Source organism: Cyprinodon tularosa, unplaced genomic scaffold (genome assembly GCF_016077235.1).
Source record: "Cyprinodon tularosa strain WSP-4 unplaced genomic scaffold, ASM1607723v1 ctg406, whole genome shotgun sequence".
NCBI lineage: Eukaryota > Metazoa > Chordata > Actinopteri > Cyprinodontiformes > Cyprinodontidae > Cyprinodon > Cyprinodon tularosa.
The window spans coordinates 159,744-184,884 of NW_024039126.1; the positions used below are offsets into that span (position 1 = coordinate 159,744).

Sequence of the window (25,141 nt, forward strand, 5' to 3'; positions counted from 1 at the left end):
AAGTAAAAACGAAATTCACTGAATTTAATGTTTTTATTTTGTTTTACCGAAACAAAATCATTCAACATTCAATCAAGAAACCGTCAATCAACGTTCTTCAGTTGAAACATTAAAATCTGCAGAGAATCAGATATTCAAAGAATTTATAATGAAAATGAGGTTTAATGAGATTGGAATATTTTAACTGTTTCTGAAGATCAGGATCCATCTGCAGCTCAAACCTCACAGAGGAGCAGAATCTAAACATCTTAGCTCCGCTGGGAGTTTGTCTCCTGCTCCCACTTCTCCAAGAAGTCTTGCAGGTTGAGGTTGAAGACGTCGATGCCTTTGGGCGACAGGTGGATGCCGTCGGCTCGGTACAGACCCGTGTTCGCTCCACAGCGAATGTTTTCATGGGTCACAGAGTTCCCGCCCAGCTCAGACACCATGTTATGGATCCTACGGTTCACCGTGGTGCGAACCAGATCCACCTCATGGCTGTCTGGCGAATGGCGCCACACCCTCCGAGGCAGGATGTAGGACCACACCAGGAGGCAGTGTGGGAATACGCTCCTGATGGAGGTCATGTCCTTCTTCACGGAGGCCAGCAGGTCCGTGGGACTCTCGGTGCTCAGGTCGTTTCCACCCAGGTGAACGACGAGCAGGTCCGGGTTGGGCCAGGTTATCTTCAGCTGGTGGAGCTGAGGTAGCAGCTGGGACCAGGTCATGCCTTGGACCCCCTTCCACCAGATGGTGACCTTGCTGGGGTCCATGCCCAGCTGCATACCTACCTCCGGGGATTTGGCCCGTGACTCGGCCCAGTACACCAGAGAGTGACCACAGATCCAGACGTTCTTGGGCTCACTGCTGATTGGTTTACCTAAAAATAAAAACATTTCAGCAAATCAGAGTCTTTCAGTCTCACTGATGCAGCAGTTTGTAAAACGGTCGGTTCGATCTTTTCCTCATCCTGAGCGTCCTGCAGAGAGCGGAGCTCTCAGCTCGCTTACAGTCCAGGAAGCTCAGAATAGTTCCGCCGGAGGGGAAATCGCTCACCATGTTTATGATTCAGGAAGATGATAGATCATGATGTTCTAGATCTGGCTTTAAATGAATAGATCTTTGTTATCTAGAAGCTTAAAGAAGCAAACAATGAATGATATAAGAATAAGATCCAACCCTGAAGAGCCAGAGTCCTGCAGGTCTCACCTGTAGCCGTGAGCGCCCCCCACAGGTGGTGGGATGGAGAGGCGGGGCTAAAAGTTTGGTTTCATATTTATCATGAAACTCTGAAAATTCCACTGCAGTCGATTTGGGAGTAAAGCTGAGTAAAAATATGGGTGTTTATATATTTAATAGTCGTAGCAGATATTAAACCGTTTATACGAACAATCAGCTGCAGCCTGATCTGATCGATCCTACAGAGAGGAGGAGATGAAGCGGCTCCAACATGCAGGATCTGAGCTCTTCAGGGTTAATCTCTATCAATTAACTAAGTTAAATATCTTCTATAAACAGTTTACTAGTCTTTCTACTCCTGATCTGCCCGATTTCTATAGCTGAAGCGTAGCAGCTCTAAGAAATAATTACTACAGCATAGAAAATTTTACTAAATAAATCCTAAATATCACTGAATGTTCGAGTAAAAAGGTTTTAATATTTCACAGCAAAAGCTCCATGAGATGAAAACGTTCACCTACCTTCACTGTTAAAACAATTTCCTCATTTTTCAAATTCGAATCCGAAAACAAAAGAATTGAGAGATTTTTTTACCTGCATGGTCTATATTAAGGCCTAGTCCAGATGAACACCGTGTATTTTCATAACCGGCCTGTGGAGGGCGCTGTGACACTAATAGTCACACCCAAACCACAAAATAAACTCAGCAGGTGCAGACGGCTCATACCAGGTAAAAAAGCAATATGGCGGAGATGGCCCCCAGGGTCCAGACTCAGGTTGAGATTCAGTGAGATCGTAAAAAAAAAAGGTAAACATGAAACCGATTTTCCATCCGTGAGGCGTTAAAAAAAAATAATAAAATCCTCTTTATGCTCCATAAACCCAGAGGCCGCGTCTGGAAACACGACTTGAGCAAAATGAGTATTTTGTAGTTAGAGCTAGTCTAACCTCGGTGTTAACAGGACGATCCATGCGATCCAGCGTGCAAACTAAAACATTAAACCTGAGGACACGTCAACATCTACTCGCTCTACTAGTCAGTTTTCCTAGTCGCTCTGCAGATCATCAGATTCAAGAAATTCATCTTTTTGGAGTTCCTGTTGGAGCAGCTTAAAGTCGTAGGGAAGCAGCCGTTCCAATCGTTGCATTTCCGACTTTACACGAGTGAATAAAGTGAACGTGATTGGTCGATTATCGCATTTGGACCAAGTAGCACTAAGTTGCTAACCAGTTAGCATCTTAGTGCTAGCAGGTTCCCAATGGGAAATTCCATTTGGACCAAGTAGCACTAAGTTGCTAACCAGTTAGCATCTTAGTGCTAGCAGGTTCCCGATGGGAAATTCCATTGGGACCAAGTAGCACTAAATTGGTGACTTAGAAACGACGCTGTCAAGGAACGCTATGGACAGAGGAAACATGCAAGAGGAGGAGAGTTTAGTGTCGGAGGTCGTGGATGAGTCTCCTCCGTCATCCATTTTTTATTTAGAGGAGGAAAGCGGGGACGAAGATGTTGTGGAAGAGGACGCCAGGGCGGCATAAGCTTGGTTTGGTGTAGAAGGCTTCCAGCCGTACATGTTTGAGCCCTTGCCTCGCAACGCTGCCAGTTCTGTTAGCTCTACGCCTGCTGAAGACACAGACGTCCATCCCCGTGAACACTGGGACGCAACTCAATGGGAAAGGAAATAATTCTGATTTCAACCGTTGCGTATATTAGCTGCGACACATGAATCAATATGCTATGACTGAAAACATTTGATTGACAGATGAGCGTTGATATATGATTGGACGAATTTAGGTGTTCAGGCTGACGTAGAACTAACTGGCCTGAATAAGGTAACGGAAAAAAAACACAGTATTTTTTTTTATATAGAAATATTTTAAATAGAATTTTGGAACAATATGGTCTGATAAAGAGAAAATTTATAATTTGACATTTAAATATGATTTCCCTACGACTTTAAAGGCCTTAATGGCAATCAAGATGTTGCATAAAAGTTAAATCTGTATAATGTTCCGTTTTTTTTGAAATTCCTTAGTCTTATCTGCTGTGATGTCATCGACCACCTGGGGTATATCCAGCTTTGATGCTGATCAATAAGTGAGAAACATGACGACCCCATGGCCCCCGTTGGTTCAACCTGCAGCTAAAGCTTAGTTAATGCGCATCCAGGCCTCTCGCTGCCGACAGAAGGTTTGCAGCGAGCACTTAGGAAAGTCTGTAACCAGGCGGACGGATCAGGACTGAAAACATGGCGTCTGAGCAGCAGCTCCTGCTTGCAGAAGTAAACATGTAGAGAAATCTGGTGATTTAGCTCCTAAACATCAACAGACTGAGGAAAAACTCCAGGATGGAAACAACCGTCATTCTCAGGCAGCATGAAGAGGCTTAAACCACCATGGAGCAGCTTTGATGGGTCCGTTTGGGTCAGATGATCAGAACCAGGAACCAAAAGAGAAGGAAGCTTCGAGTGAGACGGGCCGACTGAGTCCACCTGATTAACAACCAAAGATCTTCTTCAGAGTGAAAACTTTTCCTGTTAATGATTCATCATCCTCAGCTTGGGTGGCTTCATCCGTTCATCCATCTGTTCATCCATCATCCATCCATCCATCCATCCATCATCCGTTCATCCATCCATCCATCATCCAAGCGTTCATCCATCCATCCATCCATCCATCTGTTCATCCATCCATCCACCCATCCATCTGTTCATCCATCCATCCATCCATCCACCCATCCATCTGTTCATCCATCCATCCATCCATCTGTTCATCCATCTTCCATTCATCCATCCATCATCCAAGCGTTCATCCAACAATCTTCCATCCATCCATCCATCATCCATCCATCCATCCATCATCCAACCGTTCATCCATCCATCCATCCTCTGAACCTTTAAATCAGCAGCAGGGTATCCTGCCCCCCCCCCCAGTCAGACTGAATATATAATCTGTGAATCTGTTGAGTTTCTGAAACATTTCGCTTCATCTACTGATTTTATTTTAGATGAATTAACTTTTTACTGCTGAACCTGTTGATTCTCTGCACAGAGTTATGAGATGGAGTCACATGGTTCAGAAAAACAGGACTTTTTATAAAGTTCATTACTGCAGACATTTACAGATGGAGGTAAAGCATAAACATCAGACCATAGATGCTGCAGTTAGTGACGCAGCGACTCCAATAAAGGACGGAGATAAACACACATGCTGAAATCTTTAGCTACGTTAACTCTGATTTAAAATCAAGATTTAAGGCAAAACTTTGTGGTCATTTATAAATAAACTATTACAGCTAGAGAGCAGCATCCTGATGAAGGTCTATTAGCAGAATTTATCACATTCAGCAAAGAAGTTAACGCTAAAACTCACCAGAAAAAAACTGCAGCTAACCGACTTTAGCATAAAGATCATTTTAGGTTTTTATTTTGTCCACTTGGACTCAAAGATTAGTTATAAATCCACAGAACCAAACGGACTAAACTTCTAAATATTCAATTCAAGGTGATAAAGAAGAAAATGGCGGCAGAGAAAAGAGGAGTCACTTTAAACTTAGCTGCTACGTGTTTTCCCGCTATAATAAACCTGGCTGACTAAAGCTAGCGATGCTAGCACAATAAATTTCATTCATTTCTTTACTTACTTTTAAATCATCACTATAAGGTCTAAAGATGTGATGGAAACCCTGATGATGGTCGACTCGGCTTCTTTCAGCTGATGAAAACGGAGCAGATGCGACTTACCCGGAACACGACTCGGAAAAACAGCACGAAAAGGAAAAACGTAAAAAACAAGAAGTTCTTCCGACTTCTCTGGCAATCGGACGCTTCAGGCTTTCATCAACATAAAATACAAACAGATCTAAACAGGAAAAACATGCAGGAATTTACCTACAGATTTAAGTCTAAACCTGATGAAGGTGGAGTTCTGCCTGATGCTGGGCTCGACTTAAACTGGTCATACTGGTGTCTTTAGCTTTAGTCCTCGCTGTCAGAATAGCAGCAGGTTTGAAAACCACAAACTTACCCTAACTAACTAGCCCTAGTTACCTAAATGTTTGCATCACTAACGATCCTGAAGCTGCACTAATAAAGCCTCGTCTTTAAAAAGCATCCAACTTACAGAGCAGATCTTCATCCTCAGATCAGCTACCGGAAACATTTTAACTCCATGTTTAGGAGAAAGGTCGCTTAAAGAAGACGAGTCCTTTTCGATCATAACCAGAGTTTATATTCGTGCAGAGCTGAACGGCGTTAACACTCAGAGGTCACTGCATGATGCGTCCTCCACCGGTCGGTCTTATGACGCCATCACACCAAACGCAGCAATCCTTTGGTTCCACCCCCTTTGGTCGCTGGATGCTCAGCATCATCAAACAGAACGATCTTCTATCTACTTGCCTCCGTTATTCTACCCATCAAATAAGGAAAACATGATGCTGGCTTCCCTTCGTCCCCATTGGTCCATTTCACAAAGCAGGTTTAACAAACTGATCCGGCCTAAAGCCGGGAACTCAAGAGTTTCACAACAGCTGCTTTCAGTTAGTTCAATCTATTTTAAGTAGGTCTACTAAGAGTTGTAGCGTGCTCTACATTTATCAGCTGGACTGAAAACGTCTTTATGACATCTGGAAAACATTTTGTCATTAAAATAAAAATGGTGACCAGTAATATTAGGAATATGGAGATCTGAAACTATTTTCTAGACATCCAGAAAGTTTATTCTAGATGTGGAGAATGTTATTTTGTTTGACAAAGAAAAACAGTTTTTTCAGATATCAGGAATACATATTTAGTAAAACTAGTACGTATCAAAACCGCTTGCCATAGCGTTGTTATGGTGAAAACATTGCAGGTTTATTTCTTGAATGGTCGTAGATCAGTGGATCTATTTAGGTGAAATCATCTGTCAGCAGGTGAAGATGAAGAATAAAGACGTTATTCTAATAAATAGAACCTGTTCATCATCTCATGGGTTCCTCCTCATGTTGATTCAGTCTCTTTTACTCAGTAAATCAGTGGCTGTTTGCTGCAGCGTTTCCGATGTTATCGTCCCAATAAATGGTCGTTATTAGCAGCTATCAGTCCCATAGAACGGCTTCAGATTGGGCCAGTAGGTTCAATAGGTTGGTATCATCCAGTAAATCCCCCCCATGTGGAATTAAAGAATCTATTTATGTGTAATCTGAAAATAATCTCAGTAGTTCTTCATGTTCTGTAAATATAACTAAATAAAAATGAAATAATCTGCATCTCGCTCATATTAAACAAACCAAAATCCAGTAATCTCCTCTCCTGTCTCTGAGTTGTAGAATCCTCTCCCTATAAATATTGAATTCTCTGTGAATTAATGCCGATTATTCTTTAATAAGATCCTTGTCAAACTGACATTAAATGTTTGTTTTTAAAACTTGAGTCTAAAGGACCTAGTTAATGATAGATTTATATTTATGCACAAAACTACGACATAAATCTGATTAAATGAGGAAATAAAACGGTGTGATTGGCTGGAAGGAGACTGAGTTTACTGAAGGAAACCTGCTGCTGACCAGGTTAGCTCTGGGAGGATGTTACTATGGCAACAGAAACAGGAAACTCTTTATGTGAAACAGAAAAGTCAGAGTTTCCCTGATTTCAGTTTTAGAAAACTAAAGAGTTTTCAGTAAACCTGCTTTGTGAAACGAGCCCAGATCATCACCCAGTTCACCCAGTACCACCAGCTGCTGCTGGAGCCTGACCACATTGGGGGAGTGATGGACTAGTGGTTAGAGCAGTAAGCCCAGAAGGTTGCTAATACCCACTTCGTTCCCCACTCAGGGTCCCTGAGCAAGACCCTTAACCTTCCACTGCTCCCCGGGCGCCGCACCATGGCAGCCCACTGCTCCCTGAGGGGAGGGGTTAGATGCTCAGGTTTTTGGCATCTTTGTGTCTCCAGGATCCAGACGGTTGATCAAACTCTGGTAGTTTTGCTTTGCTGACCCATAATCCTCCTGACCGTCAGAGAGGAATAACATGGAAATGGTTCAACCAATCAGCACGCCTGTGTTTGGTGTGACGGCGCCGTTAGTCTGAAGGATTACCATGGTTACACAGACTGTGGTCTATAGACCAACACTCAGCTTCCAGTGGATCAGCTTTCCTACAGTCACCCACCGCTGGGTTAGCAGTAGCATCATGCTAACAGCCATGTGTTTATTGTTTCTATTCTTCTGTCTGTCTGCTTCATATCTCAGACTGTTAAAGTTAGAACATTTAAAGCGTTTGTCTAAAGATGGCGGAGCTCCTGCAGTGACCACAGAGTGAACTCTGGCTGACAGCATGGAGGCGGACCTCAGAGACGTCATTAAAATCCACTCAAATGAATCCGGTTCTTAGTCTCAGATTGTCGGTTTGGTAGCTGGATTAACTGGAACTAAAGTCTGATTCCTTCCTATAAACTAGGAACTAAGGGTCCTCACATGTAGAGTAAAACACTTTGCAGAGGCTCCTTTCCTCGATCCAGCGGACGCAGCTTTAAATCGACGCTTTGATGGCGTTCCAGGTGGGCGGGACATGTAGCGCTGTAGCAGCCTGGTCTATTCACTAGGACCTCGCTAGAGTCACGTTAAGATAAACTTTACCTAGAAGGATTAAACCGTTTATACGGTGAAAAACCTCAGCAGGACGGAGCTGATGGAAAAACACGCCGACTACCAGCAGGAAAACTGCTTTAAGCGCCGCTTTAGTTTCAAAAGACGCAAAATTCCTCTTTGTATAAAAGTAGCAGAAGATAGAAATAATGAATAATCATTATAAATAATAATAATAACAGGCCTTGCTAATGCAGCATTAGAGTAGAGGAAAGGAGGATCTACCTGCGGAGGCCGGAGGAGCGTCTCTGTTCTTCTCTTGTCTCTTCAGCAGGAGCCTCTCCTGGAACTGCTGGTCTCGCTTTTCCAGAAGCCTCTGATTATATAAATCCAGCTGGAACATCAGTGGAACATTTTAACCACACAGGAGGCAGATTATCCTGTTTATAGATTTACTAACATCTAAATATTACATTTCAGAACGTTTGTTTCATGATAATCTTATTAATCTACTGAATGTTTATTCATGTCGCTGGTCGTTAGCGGCATCATCTCTGCTGATCTCACCTTCTCTCTCTGCTTGGTCTTTATGTCATCGTCCGTCTCCAAGGTTACGGAGGGTAAACTGAACTGAACCGATTTAGCGGCTTTAGCGGGCGGCTGGGCGCTCAGAGACTTCACCGTCTCGATCAGATTCAGGCACCGAGCCACCGTCACAGACATGGCCGCCTGGCCGGAGCCGGACGCGCTCGTGGTCGCCGGTGCTCCCGTGGGGGTGGGCGGGGGCTGCAGGGAGCTGGAGGCGGAGGCCTGGCCGATAAAAGGGAGCAGCGTGGGAGCGGAGGTCGCCGTGAACGGGGGCGCTACGGAGCGCTGGGGGGGAGGACCCGGCGGAGGCCCAGGAGGACTCTGCCCCACGCGTCGGGGGGGAGGTCCGGGGGGGGGTCCTGGGGGACGCCCCAGCCTCTGTGGCTGTGGGCCAGGAGCAGCGGGCGGGCTGATGGATGCAGGGGGTTGAATCTGGGAGAAGACACCGAGAGGCCAGTTTAGGGGGGGGGGTTGGATGCTTGTAGTGGGCAGGGGGAGGCCCAGGGGGGGGGTTTGGGGGAGGAGGGGGCGAGCGGCGTGCTCTCTGGTGCTTTGCTGCGACTCTGCAGCTTTTGCAGCTTCTTCAGGGTTTTCAGCTCCTGCTGGTCCAGGAATCCTTCAAACGGCGACCCGGCCGGCTTCGGTCTGATGGACGGCTCTAGGCTGGACGGTTCTAGGCTGGACGGTTCTAGGCTGGAGGATCTCATAGGTGGGGGGGGAGGAGCCGTCTCCACAGAACCAGGTCTGGATTCTCTTTCAGCCGATGAAGACTTGGACCTGTTTTCCTTGGCCTGACTGGCCAGTTTAGAAACCTCTCCAGAAGTCAGCTTGAGGCCGATGGAACGCAGCAGACTCTGTATCTTATCGTAAGGCTCCGCCCCTTCGTCTGCTCGCTCAGCTGACGGCGGTTTGGGGCTCGGCTGCTTATCTTCTACCTCATGCAGCAGAGCGGTGCTGGGCGGCTCCCGCGGCAGACCTAAGATCCTGGAGAAGCCCTCGCCATCCTGAAGAGCACGCTCATGAGGCAGAAGGTCGTCTGCTGGTTCTGACCTCTTCTCGGCGACGACCTTCTTGCTAAGCATGGCAAGGAAGCGGTCCAGAGGGGGTTTCTCAGCGGGTGGAGGCTGCTGTGGTGAACCCAGTCTTTGTTTAGGAGAAGGAGATCTTGGAGGAGAATCGATGGGAGAAGGAGGCCTGAACGTGGAGGGAGTGGGAGCCGTCTGGGTCGCCGGGCTGGCAGAACGATTAGGATTCTGGCTGGTCGCAGAAAATGGCGAAGGGTCACGAGAATCTGCAGACCGACTTGGTTTGTCTGGTGGTCGTTCCCTGTATGCTGGGTCGTAGAAATGTTCATCGTAATGCTCGTTGTAAACGTCGTATCGATCGGTGTAGCGATGGCTCACGGAGGGCGCCCCGCCGTAGGGAGGCTCCCCATAGAGACGACCGTCATAAGGCCGGTCGCCGTAAGCGCCGTCTGAGTAGGGATGAGCGTACGGGCCGCTGTAGGGCCCCCCATAGTGACGGCCAGGGTACGGACCGTACGGTCGATCGTAGTAAGGGTCGCTGAAGGGGGGGCGGTGGTATTCCGACTCTTCTGGTCGCTTCTTTAGAATCGGCCGTGGTAAAGTTATCCTGCCGTGGTCGTAGTCGATGCAGGTCCGTCCTCCAGGCTCTTGGGTTCTTGGATCAAATTCAACCAGTGACTTTTTATAGGCGATCATCTCGTTCAGTTCCTCCAGTTCCCTTTTTTTCCTCGCCAACTCACTATCTACAACTCCACCTCGTCGCGGCGAAGGGCTCAGCTCCCGCCTCTTCCGGTGACCTTCGTCCCGCTCCCTGCTGGATCTACTTCTCTTCTTGGAGGCGCCGTCTTTGCTTTTTGCTCTGTCCCTTCTCGGGCTTCTGCTGTGACTCCTGGAGCGGCTCCGGGTGGACCTGTAGGACCTGTCTCTGCTCCGTCTGTGCCGGCTGCTACTGCGATCGCGCTCCCTGCTTGAGCTAGATCTCTTTTTCACCACGCGGCCAAACTGATCTCTTGATGGACTCCTGCTCTTACTGCGATCCTTGGTCCTGCTGGGACTTCTGCTCCGACTTCGACTCCTACTTCGGCGGTACCGGGTTCGAGTGGCGCTGTGATCATTCCGAAGACTTTTAACTACTGCCTTCATTTTCTCTGCCTCTGGTTTCTGAGTTCTGAAATGCAAAAGAAATCAGAAGTCAGAGGGAGAGTTTTCCACTCAGATCGTTTTAAATATCTTACATGTCTCCAAAAAAAGAACATTTACTCAGTTGCTTCAGGTGGTTTGGACAACTTGATGGTCATCTGTCAAATCAGAGGACAAACATCAGATCAGGAGAGTATTGGTGTCTGTAGATCTCTGCTCACCATGACGCCCAACAAATGAGAACAACCAGGAACTGCTAACCTTTGCTTTGCTAGCACCGATGCCGCCAATTTTCCGAACTGGGAGGAAAACCTTCTCAGTGAAACGTTTGATCCTGATAGCCTGCCTCCCTCCTTCATGCTTTAAAAACATAAGAGACACATTTTCAGCCATAGATATATGGAGATGTGGTTCCAGCACAGAAAACGGTCAAAATGTTTGAATTAGAGAAACTGGTGGAACAAACCGGGACGATGCTGAATTCGACCTTCTCGTTCAGCTCCAGCTTCTTCCGCTCTATGACCTCTGACATCCGGAAGAAGAGCTGAGGGTTCTCCGAACACTTGATGAGGCCAGACTCCTCCGAGAACTCGATGACGATGCCCTGGTTTGATGGAACACCAGATGAAACGGATCAAAGCGTAACGCCACTCAGTCAGCAGGAACAGTCTCCTGAAGAGGCTAAAACTGAGATTATTAATAAAGTTGAAACTAAACCCAGAGATCTTACATGGTGCCGTTGTTCGATGGACTCTTCAAAGGAGTCGGGAAGAATTTCTACAAAGGTTGCGTGCTCCTCTTTCGTCTCCCGGTGAGTCGCCAGGCTGAAGCGCACCTTCAGAGGGACATTGGATGGAAAACAATCACAGTCAGTTTCTGTCACTGGACAGAAGGACAGCAGCATGGTGTCCCCTCAGGAGGACCCGTTTGTCCTCACCTTGTCTCCAACCAGCATGGTGGCCATCGTCAGCAAGTCATTTGGGCCAAACGGGAGCTGCTTCTGTTGGCCGTTGATGGTCATCACCAGTCGGCCCGTCTCACGGCCTGAATCCTCCTCCTTCTTCACCTCCACCCGCTCCGCTTTAAGCACCTCCTCCTTCTTCACCTCCACCTGCTCCGCTTTAAGCACCTCCTCCTTCTTCACCTCCACCTGCTCCGCTTTAAGCACCTCGGCCTGCAGCTCCTCCACCTGCTCCGCTTTAAGCACCTCCTCCTTCTTCACCTCCACCTGCTCCGCTTTAAGCACCTCCTCCTTCTTCACCTCCACCTGCTCCGCTTTAAGCACCTCGGCCTGCTGCTCCTCCACCTGCTCATCTTCATCTATTTTCTCCTGCTTAATTTTTACCTGCCAAACAGATGATGTGACATTTTTCTGTTCCCAAAGACCCCCCCCATAAAAAAACAAATAACCCCGGGTATTGCTCCACCTTTAAATCCATGGCGCTTCCTTTCTTCTCCACTTCCTGCCTCAGCGCACCTGGAGGAACCCTGGAAACGGCTTTGAGGACGGTGCCTTCGAACCGCTCTTTGCTGATGTCGTACTTGGAGTCGGGGGGGGTGTACCTGAAGCCAAATGGTGTCCACTGCAAAGAGCAGGAGACGGCTTTACAGAGCGGGAGACGCTTTACAGAGCAGGGAGACGCTTTACAGAGCAGGGAGACGCTTTACAGAGCAGGGAGACGCTTTACAGAGCAGGGAGACGCTTTACAGAGCAGGGAGACGCTTTACAGAGCAGGGAGACGCTTTACAGAGCGGGAGACGCTTTACAGAGCGGGAGACGCTTTACAGAGCAGGGAGACGCTTTACAGAGCGGGAGACGCTTTACAGAGCGGGAGACGCTTTACAGAGCAGGGAGACGCTTTACAGAGCGGGAGACGCTTTACAGAGCGGGAGACGCTTTACAGAGCAGGGAGACGCTTTACAGAGCGGGAGACGCTTTACAGAGCGGGAGACGCTTTACAGAGCGGGAGACGCTTTACAGAGCAGGGAGACGCTTTACAGAGCGGGAGACGCTTTACAGAGCAGGGAGACGCTTTACAGAGCGGGAGACGCTTTACAGAGCGGGAGACGCTTTACAGAGCGGGAGACGCTTTACAGAGCAGGGAGACGCTTTACAGAGCAGGGAGACGCTTTACAGAGCAGGGAGACGCTTTACAGAGCGGGAGACGCTTTACAGAGCAGGGAGACGCTTTACAGAGCAGGGAGACGGCTTTACAGAGCAGGGAGACGCTTTACAGAGCGGGAGACGCTTTACAGAGCGGGAGACGCTTTACAGAGCGGGAGACGCTTTACAGAGCGGGACACGCTTTACAGAGCAGGGAGACGGCTTTACAAAGCAGGGAGACGCTTTACAGAGCGGGAGACGCTTTACAGAGCGGGAGACGCTTTACAAAGCAGGGAGACGCTTTACAGAGCGGGAGACGCTTTACAGAGCGGGAGACGCTTTACAGAGCGGGAGACGCTTTACAGAGCGGGAGACGCTTTACAGAGCGGGAGACGCTTTACAGAGCGGGAGACGCTTTACAGAGCGGGAGACGCTTTACAGAGCGGGAGACGCTTTACAGAGCAGGGAGACGCTTTACAGAGCAGAGAGACGCTTTACAGAGAGGGAGACGCTTTACAGAGCGGGAGACGCTTTACAGAGCAGGGAGACGCTTTACAGAGCAGAGAGACGCTTTACAGAGCAGAGAGACGCTTTACAGAGCAGAGAGACGCTTTACAGAGCAGAGAGACGCTTTACAGAGAGGGAGACGCTTTACAGAGAGGGAGACGCTTTACAGAGCAGGGAGACGCTTTACAGAGCAGGGAGACGCTTTACAGAGCAGGGAGACGCTTTACAGAGCAGGGAGACGCTTTACAGAGCAGGGAGACGCTTTACAGAGCAGGGAGACGCTTTACAGAGCGGGAGACGCTTTACAGAGCGGGAGACGCTTTACAGAGCGGGAGACGCTTTACAGAGCAGGGAGACGCTTTACAGAGCAGGGAGACGCTTTACAGAGCAGGGAGACGCTTTACAGAGCAGGGAGACGCTTTACAGAGCAGGGAGACGCTTTACAGAGCAGGGAGACGCTTTACAGAGCAGGGAGACGCTTTACAGAGCAGGGAGACGCTTTACAGAGCGGGAGACGCTTTACAGAGCGGGAGACGCTTTACAGAGCGGGAGACGCTTTACAGAGCAGGGAGACGCTTTACAGAGCGGGAGACGCTTTACAGAGCGGGAGACGCTTTACAGAGCGGGAGACGCTTTACAGAGCAGGGAGACGCTTTACAGAGCGGGAGACGCTTTACAGAGCAGGGAGACGCTTTACAGAGCGGGAGACGCTTTACAGAGCAGGGAGACGCTTTACAGAGCAGGGAGACGCTTTACAGAGCAGGGAGACGCTTTACAGAGCAGGGAGACGCTTTACAGAGCAGGGAGACGCTTTACAGAGCAGGGAGACGCTTTACAGAGCAGGGAGACGCTTTACAGAGCAGGGAGACGCTTTACAGAGCAGGGAGACGCTTTACAGAGCAGGGAGACGCTTTACAGAGCAGGGAGACGCTTTACAGAGCAGGGAGACGCTTTACAGAGCAGGGAGACGCTTTACAGAGCAGGGAGACGCTTTACAGAGCGGGAGACGCTTTACAGAGCGGGAGACGCTTTACAGAGCAGGGAGACGCTTTACAGAGCGGGAGACGCTTTACAGAGCGGGAGACGCTTTACAGAGCAGGGAGACGCTTTACAGAGCGGGAGACGCTTTACAGAGCGGGAGACGCTTTACAGAGCAGGGAGACGCTTTACAGAGCGGGAGACGCTTTACAGAGCGGGAGACGCTTTACAGAGCGGGAGACGCTTTACAGAGCGGGAGACGCTTTACAGAGCAGGGAGACGCTTTACAGAGCGGGAGACGCTTTACAGAGCAGGGAGACGCTTTACAGAGCAGGGAGACGCTTTACAGAGCAGGGAGACGCTTTACAGAGCGGGAGACGCTTTACAGAGCAGGGAGACGCTTTACAGAGCAGGGAGACGCTTTACAGAGCAGGGAGACGCTTTACAGAGCAGGGAGACGCTTTACAGAGCGGGAGACGCTTTACAGAGCGGGAGACGCTTTACAGAGCGGGAGACGCTTTACAGAGCGGGAGCACGCTTTACAGAGCAGGGAGACGGCTTTACAAAGCAGGGAGACGCTTTACAGAGCGGGAGACGCTTTACAGAGCGGGAGACGCTTTACAGAGCAGGGAGACGCTTTACAGAGCGGGAGACGCTTTACAGAGCGGGAGACGCTTTACAGAGCGGGAGACGCTTTACAGAGCGGGAGACGCTTTACAGAGCGGGAGACGCTTTACAGAGCGGGAGACGCTTTACAGAGCGGGAGACGCTTTACAGAGCGGGAGACGCTTTACAGAGCGGGAGACGCTTTACAGAGCAGGGAGACGCTTTACAGAGCAGGAGAGACGCTTTACAGAGAGGGAGACGCTTTACAGAGCGGGAGACGCTTTACAGAGCAGGGAGACGCTTTACAGAGCAGGAGAGACGCTTTACAGAGCAGGGAGACGCTTTACAGAGCAGGGAGACGCTTTACAGAGCAGGGAGACGCTTTACAGAGAGGGAGACGCTTTACAGAGCAGGGAGACGCTTTACAGAGCAGGGAGACGCTTTACAGAGCAGGGAGACGCTTTACAGAGCAGGGAGACGCTTTACAGAGCAGGGAGACGCTTTACAGAGCAGGGAGACGCTTTACAGAGCGGGAGACGCTTTACAGAGCGGGAGACGCTTTACAGAGCGGGAGACGCTTTACAGAGCAGGGAGACGCTTTACAGAGCAGGGAGACGCTTTACAGAGCAGGGAGACGCTTTACAGAGCGGGAGACGCTTTACAGAGCGGGAGACGCTTTACAGAGCGGGAGACGCTTTACAGAGCGGGAGACGCTTTACAGAGCGGGAGACGCTTTACAGAGCGGGAGACGCTTTACAGAGCGGGAGACGCTTTACAGAGCAGGAGACGCTTTACAGAGCAGGAGACGCTTTACAGAGAGGGAGACGGCTTTACAGAGCGGGAGACGCTTTACAGAGAGGGAGACGCTTTACAGAGCGGGAGACGCTTTACAGAGCAGGGAGACGCTTTACAGAGCAGGGAGACGCTTTACAGAGCGGGAGACGCTTTACAGAGCGGGAGACGCTTTACAGAGCGGGAGACGCTTTACAGAGCAGGGAGACGGCTTTACAGAGCAGGGAGACGCTTTACAGAGCGGGAGACGCTTTACAGAGCAGGGAGACGCTTTACAGAGCAGGGAGACGCTTTACAGAGCAGGGAGACGGCTTTACAGAGCGGGAGACGCTTTACAGAGCAGGGAGACGCTTTACAGAGCAGGGAGACGCTTTACAGAGCGGGAGACGCTTTACAGAGCGGGAGACGCTTTACAGAGCGGAGACGCTTTACAGAGCGGGAGACGCTTTACAGAGCAGGGAGACGCTTTACAGAGCAGGGAGACGCTTTACAGAGCGGGAGACGCTTTACAGAGCGGGAGACGCTTTACAGAGCGGGAGACGCTTTACAGAGCGGGAGACGCTTTACAGAGCGGGAGACGCTTTACAGAGCGGGAGACGCTTTACAGAGCAGGGAGACGCTTTACAGAGCGGGAGACGCTTTACAGAGCGGGAGACGCTTTACAGAGCGGGAGACGCTTTACAGAGCGGGAGACGCTTTACAGAGCGGGAGACGCTTTACAGAGCGGGAGACGCTTTACAGAGCGGGAGACGGCTTTACAGAGCGGGAGACGCTTTACAGAGCGGGAGACGCTTTACAGAGCAGGGAGACGCTTTACAGAGCAGGGAGACGCTTTACAGAGCGGGAGACGCTTTACAGAGCGGGAGACGCTTTACAGAGCGGGAGACGCTTTACAGAGCGGGAGACGCTTTACAGAGCGGGAGACGCTTTACAGAGCGGGAGACGCTTTACAGAGCGGGAGACGGCTTTACAGAGCGGGAGACGCTTTACAGAGCGGGAGACGCTTTACAGAGCGGGAGACGCTTTACAGAGCGGGAGACGCTTTACAGAGAGGGAGACGCTTTACAGAGCAGGGAGACGCTTTACAGAGCAGGGAGACGCTTTACAGAGCGGGAGACGGCTTTACAGAGCGGGAGACGCTTTACAGAGCAGGGAGACGCTTTACAGAGCGGGAGACGCTTTACAGAGAGGGAGACGCTTTACAGAGCAGAGAGACGCTTTACAGAGCGGGAGACGCTTTACAGAGCAGGGAGACGCTTTACAGAGCGGGAGACGCTTTACAGAGCAGGGAGACGCTTTACAGAGCGGGAGACGCTTTACAGAGCAGGGAGACGCTTTACAGAGCGGGAGACGCTTTACAGAGCAGGAGACGCTTTACAGAGCAGGGAGACGCTTTACAGAGCGGGAGACGCTTTACAGAGCAGGGAGACGCTTTACAGAGCGGGAGACGCTTTACAGAGCGGGAGACGCTTTACAGAGCAGGGAGACGCTTTACAGAGCGGGAGACGCTTTACAGAGCAGGGAGACGCTTTACAGAGCGGGAGACGCTTTACAGAGCGGGAGACGCTTTACAGAGCGGGAGACGCTTTACAGAGCGGGAGACGCTTTACAGAGCGGGAGACGCTTTACAGAGCGGGAGACGCTTTACAGAGCAGGGAGACGCTTTACAGAGCGGGAGACGCTTTACAGAGCAGGGAGACGCTTTACAGAGCAGGGAGACGCTTTACAGAGCAGGGAGACGCTTTACAGAGCAGGGAGACGCTTTACAGAGCAGGGAGACGCTTTACAGAGCGGGAGACGCTTTACAGAGCGGGAGACGCTTTACAGAGCGGGAGACGCTTTACAGAGCGGGAGACGCTTTACAGAGCAGGGAGACGCTTTACAGAGCGGGGAGACGCTTTACAGAGCAGGGAGACGCTTTACAGAGCGGGAGACGCTTTACAGAGCGGGAGACGCTTTACAGAGCGGGAGACGCTTTACAGAGCGGGAGACGCTTTACAGAGCAGGGAGACGCTTTACAGAGCGGGAGACGCTTTACAGAGCAGGGAGACGCTTTACAGAGCAGGGAGACGCTTTACAGAGCAGGGAGACGCTTTACAGAGCAGGAGAGTATAGCTCCACCTGCTGGTAGAAAACCATCCCATCCTCACCTTTTCTTTGGCGGCTGCCAGAGCTGCGGCCACGTCCACCTTCTTCCTCTCTGCCTCCCTCTCCTCCTTTTCCTGCTCCTTCCTCCTCCTCTCCTCCTCCTCCTTATTCCTCTTTTCCTCCTCCTCCCGTTTTTTCTGCTCCTGCAGGATTTTGTCTTCGGCCACCTTATTCCTCTTCACCCTCCTCAGCCTGATGGCTCTCTTGTCGGGTTCCCCCTGCAGGAAGCAAACGGTCAGTGCTGGTGCATCATGGGAGCGGTTGGGTCCGGTTCCGACACTCACCGCCATCACTGTGAACTCCACCTCTTTCCCCACATCATCAGGGTTGAACTCTGTGTCGCTGAAGTTCTCACAGGTGTCAAAGGGAATGTCTCCATGGTCGGCTGAGCTGATGACTCCCTCCTCGTCTCCCAGCGAGGTGATGGTGCCCTGCAGACAGAACATGGCGGATCAGGAGCTCTGACCCTCTGGAGCCTTCAGGTCTTCTAGAAAAGGGGGCGGAGTTTACCAGCTCTCTGATCTCCTTGGTGTAGGCGAAGGTGAAGGGGATCTTGGGTCGGATGTTGGCGGCTCGCCTCTTGTTATTCTTGCTGTTGATGAGCAGGTTCATGAGCACGTGGTCGTTCTTCAGCAGAGTCACGCTGCAGGCCTTGTGGTTGAAGGAAACGTTGGTCTTCAGAGGGCCGATGTTGGCGTGGATCTGACCCGGATACCCTGGAACATTGCCCTGCAGACAGCCGTTAGCAAAGCTGGTAACCTCCTCCCTTCAGGTCATCAGTGCAGCTCTAAAAACCTTAAACTCCGCTGCTCCTCTTCTTCCTTCCAATCAGAGCCTTAGACCAGGGCGAAACATCAAATAACCTCCATGTATCTACAGTTCCCCACGATCAATAGCTAAAAATACTCTATCGCAAACATAGAGTTAGAATATCCACCACGACATTAAGCCGTCTGCATCCATAGAGGTTTATTTTTCCCACACCCTTTGAATGCATCATAAACCCCTCCTCCTGACAGGATTAGCCATATATGGCAGCATTTTGGATTTCACGCCGAGGACGGCGAACTAAAGGCGCTTATTTGTAAGACATGCCAGAAAACTGCAAAAAGTTAGCAGTATAAATTTATTCCACCTTTATAATTTCCAGCAGGTAAAGATCAATGCTGACAGATTCTCTGATAATTGTTTTTGTAATCTGAGATCAATTAATTATTTTTTTCCCCTTTGTTTCCTGTTTGGTTGCTGGGATCTTATTAAAGGTCTAATTCTGACACATAAAGACATCATGAAGCAGAAAAGCTTTAATCTGGTTAAAATAAAACCGTTTAAATTTGAAACCCAACGTTCGAGTAAATCAGTGGAATTCTCTGCTCTATTGTTTTTAAAGTTGTAGGGAAATCATATTTAAATGTCAAATCATTCTGGCTTAAACATTCACTAAATGTTCTCTTTATCAGACCATATTGTCCCAAAAGTTAGAAAATTTCTATTTTTATAAAAATCCTGTCTTAAAATCTGTGTTTTTTTCCGTTATCTTCTGCAGGCCAGTTAGTTCTACGTCAGCCTGAACACCTAAATTCGGCCAATCATTTATCAACGGTCATCTGTCAATCAAATGTTTTCGGTCATAGCATCTTGATTCATATGTCGCAGCTAATATACGCAACGGTTGAAATCAGAATCCTTTCCTTTCCCATTGAGTTGCGTCCCAGTGTTCACGGGGATGGACGTCTGTGTCTTCAGCAGGCGTAGAGCTAACAGAACTGGCAGCGTTGCGAGGCAAGGGCTCAAACATGTACGGCTGGAAGCCTTCTACACCAAACCAAGCTTCTGCCGCCCTGGCGTCCTCTTCCACAACATCTTCGTCCCCGCTTTCCTCCTCTAAATAAAAAATGGATGACGGAGGAGACTCATCCACGACCTCCGACACTAAACTCTCCTCCTCTTGCATGTTTCCTCTGTCCATAGCGTTCCTTGACAGCGTCGTTTCTAAGGCACCAATTTAGTGCTACTTGGTCCCAATGGAATTTCCCATTGGGAACCTGCTAGCACTAAGATGCTAACTGGTTAGCAAGATGCTTCCAACAAGCCGGCTACAACCAAACTTGCTCGCAAACCTTCTGCCACAAGAATCCCGCCCCCTTGATAATCGACCAATCACGTTCACTTTATTCACTCGTGTAAAGTCGGGCACCACTCGGGAGAATTCGGTAATGCAACGATTGGAACAGCAGCTTCCCTACGACTCTAAAGGTGAGATACGATTCACTTCCGTTTATTTCTGCGGCACGAGTTAAAGACCCGTCAGCCCAGGTCTCTCTATAGATCCAGATCATCCAGTCACTGACTTTACAGGAGCTAAAGTCTACCTCTGTATTTCAGGTGTAACCAGAGGTAGTTCTAATGCCGCACCAGCGGGTGGCGCTGTGACACCAGTCCTGATGGACCTGAAGGACAGACCGTCTCCTAGGGAGCCGATCTGCCTCCAGCCAGTGGACCCTCTGGCCTCCTACCTTTGGCTCGATGATGGTCTGGCTGACGATGCCCTCGTACAGCTCCGAGTCCAGCACCATGTGCGGCTCCAGCTGTATCTTGGCGCCGGGCCTGGGTCGATCAAGGCAAACGGAGGCCTGATCCTGAGCGGTGGCCGCGCTCTCCGTTTCCTCCGAGGCGCCACAGAGTGTGAGGAGGAGGGGCTCCTTGGCCCGTTTGATCCTGATGGCGCGTTTCCCCGCCCTCAGCTGAGAGAGCAAAAGGTTCAATCACCACTTTGAGCTTCAGTCTGCACATCAAACACTTTTCTTTTCATCCTCACCATGATGACAGTGAACTCCACCTCCTCGTTAACGTCCTCCTCCGTAAAGTCGATGTCACTCAGGTTCTCTCTGAGCTCAAACAGAAGCTCGCCGTGTTCCTCTGACTTGATGACGCCTTCGTTTTCTTTTAGACTCATGATGACGCCCTGCAGAAGACACCACACCCGGCTAAAGCCCAGGAACAAGTCAAATGGCTGTAAGCTAGCAGACGGCCTCACCTTCTCCCTGATCTCTCTGGTGGAGCTGAAGGTGGTGGGGATCTTGGGTTTGATGTTGGTGGCTCGCCGCCTCTCTGTGATGATGTCATTCAGCACGTTGATGAGCACCTGGTCTCCCTTCAGCAGCGTCACTGTGCTGTCCTTCCTTTCGAAGGACAGGTTGGTCTGCACCATGCCCAGGGTCACGTACACCTGGCCGGGGTACTGGCGCTGGCCGGGCTGCAGGGAGACACCCATCTACACTCAGCCATGATCTCTGCTGACGTTCCGTCAGGCAGACGGCTGAAGCTAAACCAGGATGGAGGTCTTTGAACCGACCTCTGAGCTGCTGCTGGGATAAACCTGCAGAACCTTAAACCAGGCTAAAGCTGAGAACATCCCTGGAAGAAGCTCAGCCTGCTGATGAAGAGGAGTTAAAATATCTTCTAAGATCCCTGGACTTAATGCACCCAGAGGAGCAGGACCTTCAGGATTACTTTAACAGAGTTCTACTCCCCCATGATAATCCTAGATTTCTTTTTAATCCAGTTGCCAAACTCACCCAGAGCCATAGCTCTGTTGAACCGTCCATTCCAGCTGCTCTTAGCAGGAATGATTGATTCTATTAAATAAGATCATTAGCGCTCCTCTATCCGCGATTGGTTTGTCTCTGGAAGGGGGGGGGGGGCAGCATCTGAGGTAGTCATGGAATCTGAACTGGGTTTAGACTGCTTTGATCCAGTTGAACTTTCAGAGTTAGCAAAACTATTGTCTTTGTCTAATACCCCATTTATGCGACCTTAAAATGCGTCCTTCTTTTTGCCCGATTTGAAGGACGGGTCTGATGTATCCTCGCTATCCTTGGTTTACCCAGGATTCATTGCGAGACCAAGCAAGCCGTGATCAAAGGAAAGGTTACTTGGCACCGAACAGTGGTGAAAATTGGAAGTTCAGTTTAATATAATCCAGTCATTGAATAGTTCCGCCTGAGATTAATGAAAATAGTTGTTTTAGTGGTTATTGAGTCAGATATGTGGCAGTAATGTTTGATTTATCTAAAGGTTTTTATCTGTTACTGTGTAAATGGGTTTGGCTGTAATTTAAGGACAGATTCTAAGAAATCTGCAGAGTGGGGACTATAAATCTGATAGGATTTTTATCTTTTTATTGCCGTTTTGCACAATATGCTAAACTAAGTATTTTTTGTTGTTGAATATTAGAGATTTTGCAGATATATTTTTTATTCATACATTGTTTAGATTTACTTATATCTTTCTACCCCTTTTATAGAATAGAAAATCCCTTTATTGTCCCACAATGGGCAAATTTACAGCAGCAGAAAGATTATTGAAAATGGTCACACAAATGAGGACCTTAGAAAAATGTATAAGAATAACATAATAGGGAAGAGTTAAAATATAAACAATAAAATACTGTAAAGTGTTTTAGAAATATAAAACTGGGGAATAAATAACCAATATGCAGCTATGGACATTTTTACAGTAATGGATATTTGAAAATAGCAGCAACATCAGAGATGTGCAGAATGACAGCAGCAGGTTATTTAACTGACTAAGGTTTCTATCATTACATTTGATTTGATTAGTTCCTGCTCCCGCTGGTTGGAACCTTTATTCCACTCTGGATTCTCATTAATGTAGTCTTTGTTCACTTCATAATAAAAAAGAAATAAATAAACAGTTTTAGCAACTTCAGTTTTCATTCTTTTCCTGCTTTGTGTGTCAACTTTCACGGTTGCTAAGCAACAGAGCATACGGCGGTAAAACCCGCTGAAGGGTAGACCTGTTCGGATTCACAGCCAAAACTCTTCCGGTCTCCTTATTTTCAAGGACTTTGAAGGATCCAGTCCAGGTTTTCGAACAGAGATCATATCTCTCCTATTCTGGCTTCTCTTCATTGTCTTCCTGTTAAATTAAAAAGTTTAAATCTTGCTCTCCATCCGTCCTCGATCGTTTCCTCAGCTTGTTAAATTGTGTTTAAGTAATTAATGGGAGGGAGGGGCGGCCTAGTGGTTAGAATCCCGAGGTTCTGAGTTCCAGCCCCACTCCCACAGCCTCCACTGTGGGCCCCTGAGCAAGACCCTTAACCCCCCACTGCTCCCTGGGGGGAGGGGTTAAATGCACCCTGTCGATCAATAAAGATCAATAATCACTGGCTGAAGGGGCCCCAGCAGGGAGGGCCCAGGGCTCCTCTGGTTCCATCTTTAGACGTTAAAGCTAAAGAAGCAAAGAGCAGCGCACTGACCTCAGGCTCCTCGATGGCCTGGCTGACCACGGCCTCGTAGATCTCCGGGTCCACGTCTTCGGTTCCACCTGGAGCGACTTTCACATCGGTGGCTACGGCGTGGCCCTGTTCAGGAACCACAGGGCGTCTCATTGAACCATTCTGACAGGATGGCGGGGAAAAGTGGAGCAGACCCACCTTCTCCTGGCAGGCCGTGAAGTGGACGCGGACGCCGGGCGTCAGGGCTTTAGGATTCCCAAAGAAGACGTTGAAGTTGAACTGGAACTTCTCCAGGTCTTCCCTCTCGATGTAGCCGAACGTCGGCTGTAGAGCAGAGAGACGGTTACCCGATGCGGCCCCATCAGAGAACCAAGCAGAGCTAGCGGCGTCCTCACCCCGACGAAAGAGATGATCCCCGTGGATCTGCCTGGTGGAGGCCTGAGGACACAGAGACGCTCAGATTAACCAGCTGCTCACAGCTGGAGCCGCAGCGCATCGCCGCCTCGCCACACTCACTTGGAAAATCTACGCTTTCCCAGCAGCCCCATGGCTCTGGCCGTCTTCCTGGACGCAGGGCTGTCAGCAGGAGTGGGGGGGGCAGCGGGGGCGGGGTCCGGAGCAGCGGTGAGGGCCGGCGGCTCCGGGTCCTTCTTGATCTCGGCGGAAGTCGGGTCGTCGGGCGGAGCAGAGATGAGTGCTTTGATCTGAGGACCAATCACAGCCAGCGCTCAGAGACCCATCCACCAATCAGTGAGCAGCGCGGCGCATCAGAACCAGACTCACCCACTCAGGCTGGTCAGGAGGCGGGTTAGGCATCGGCTCCTCCGCTACGGGCTGAACACACACAAACTGGATCAGTTTAACAACACAAGACCTGCAGCATCACCGGGTCAGAACCGCCTTACCTCTGAGGTCCAGACGGGGGCGGGGAAGGGAGGGAACGCAAAGGGAGGCACACAGCCCGGCGGCGGCACAGGAGGGACGGCTGCGGGGTCCGGAGGAGGCATCCCAACAGTACCGGGTGGAGGGAGACCTGGTGGAGGGACAGGGGGGAGAGGTCCAGGGGGGGCCCACGGCTCAAGAGGACCCTCTGGACCCCACCCTCTCCAGTTTGGGGGACGCTCCCAGTCTGGAGGAGGGACCCAGTCATCAGGGTAGCGCCCCCAACCTGGTGGGGGAGGCCCTCTGGGGTCCCAATCAGGAGGTAAGTGGCCCCTTGGACCCCAATCTGGATAAGGGGGGGCTTGTGGATCCCAGCCTGGAGGTGGGGGGCCTCTAAGACCCCATCCCCCAGGGGGTGGTGGTCCCCAACCAGCGGTATGTGGAGGGCCCCACTCTTCCGGAGGTGCGGGGCCCCAGCCTCCCGGGGGTGGGGGGCCCCAGCCTCCCGGGGGTGGAGGACCCCAGCCTCTTGGGGGAGGAGGGCCCCATTCTGGCGGGCCCATGTTGAATGGTGGCCTATCCTCTCCGGGGGGGCCAACATGGGGCCTCCCCTTCATGGGTCCTTGTCCTCGGCCCATCAGGGAGCAGGAAACACCGAGGTTAGCAGCGCCGTTAGCTTCAGGCTATCAAACACGGAGAGACTGGTGAGCAGAGAACCATCCGAACCGAACCGATCCCCGTCAGAACCGCCAGTCTGGTTCCACAGCCTGTTAGCAGTCCACTGATGCCCGCGCGGTTCTTCTTCTACGGACCAAAACACGCAGATATACTAGCTGCTCACTGCGCAAGCGCAACATAAATTACATTTTCCCTCCCTTTAAAACAGGAAGCGAACTAATGTTTTAAAGGTTCATAATGTATTTCCTGAAAAATTAAATCGCATTAAAATCCTTTCTGCTTTATCCGTTACCGATCTGCACCGGAAATGGATCATACGGTACTTCCGGTGGCAAACTTTTTCACCTTGGATTTAAACATAAATCTCGTCTTTTTGAGTTTTATGTTTTCATTTCCTGTTAACATTATGTTATATAGTTCGTAATCTAAAGAAAGAAAAAACTAAAATGGTTTAATCAGATTTTGCCGGACTGGTATGAGCGTGTCCCATAATGACGTCAAAGAAGCAGTTTAATGGAGAAAATGGAGAAAAAAAAGCATCAATATGTCTCAGAAAAAAATCATAAACATTTTTAAAGGTGTATATTAGCATTCCTTTGGTGAGCTAAGGATAGAAATAAGTTATTTTAGAACCATAATTACATTATTTATGGAAGCCCGGATGTACATTTGGTTGCGCATGCGCAAATGAGCTGATGGTGGGGATC

At 49.8% G+C, this 25,141-nt stretch overlaps 2 protein-coding genes across 8 annotated transcripts; both read right to left on the bottom strand.

Moving 5' to 3' along the window:
• Positions 1–14: 14 nt before the first annotated feature.
• On the bottom strand, positions 15–8,777 carry LOC119791955. Its single transcript, XM_038298360.1, has 3 exons — positions 8,294–8,777; positions 8,012–8,120; positions 15–859 (listed from the first exon to the last, which is right to left on the bottom strand). The coding sequence occupies exons 1-3, from the start codon at positions 8,447–8,449 to the stop codon at positions 249–251; spliced, it is 876 nt and encodes a 291-aa protein (XP_038154288.1). The 5' UTR covers positions 8,450–8,777; the 3' UTR covers positions 15–248.
• LOC119791943 lies at positions 8,741–24,647 on the bottom strand. 7 transcript variants are annotated; one of them, XM_038298344.1, is made up of 20 exons: positions 23,780–24,647; positions 23,658–23,708; positions 23,391–23,578; positions 23,270–23,312; positions 23,073–23,198; positions 22,896–23,000; positions 20,652–20,870; positions 20,433–20,579; positions 20,131–20,358; positions 18,125–18,343; positions 17,899–18,045; positions 17,617–17,832; positions 11,907–12,062; positions 11,765–11,824; positions 11,417–11,647; positions 11,210–11,314; positions 10,946–11,083; positions 10,741–10,839; positions 10,600–10,637; positions 8,741–10,507 (listed from the first exon to the last, which is right to left on the bottom strand). In XM_038298344.1, exons 1-20 carry the CDS (start codon positions 24,392–24,394, stop codon positions 8,773–8,775), a joined length of 4,866 nt encoding a protein of 1,621 aa, XP_038154272.1. In that variant the 5' UTR covers positions 24,395–24,647; the 3' UTR covers positions 8,741–8,772. The 7 variants fall into 7 exon arrangements, with proteins under 7 accessions (XP_038154272.1, XP_038154270.1, XP_038154268.1 ...); XM_038298342.1 differs by having other exon boundaries at positions 11,417–11,686; XM_038298340.1 differs by having other exon boundaries at positions 11,417–11,725.
• Positions 24,648–25,141: the final 494 nt, after the last annotated feature.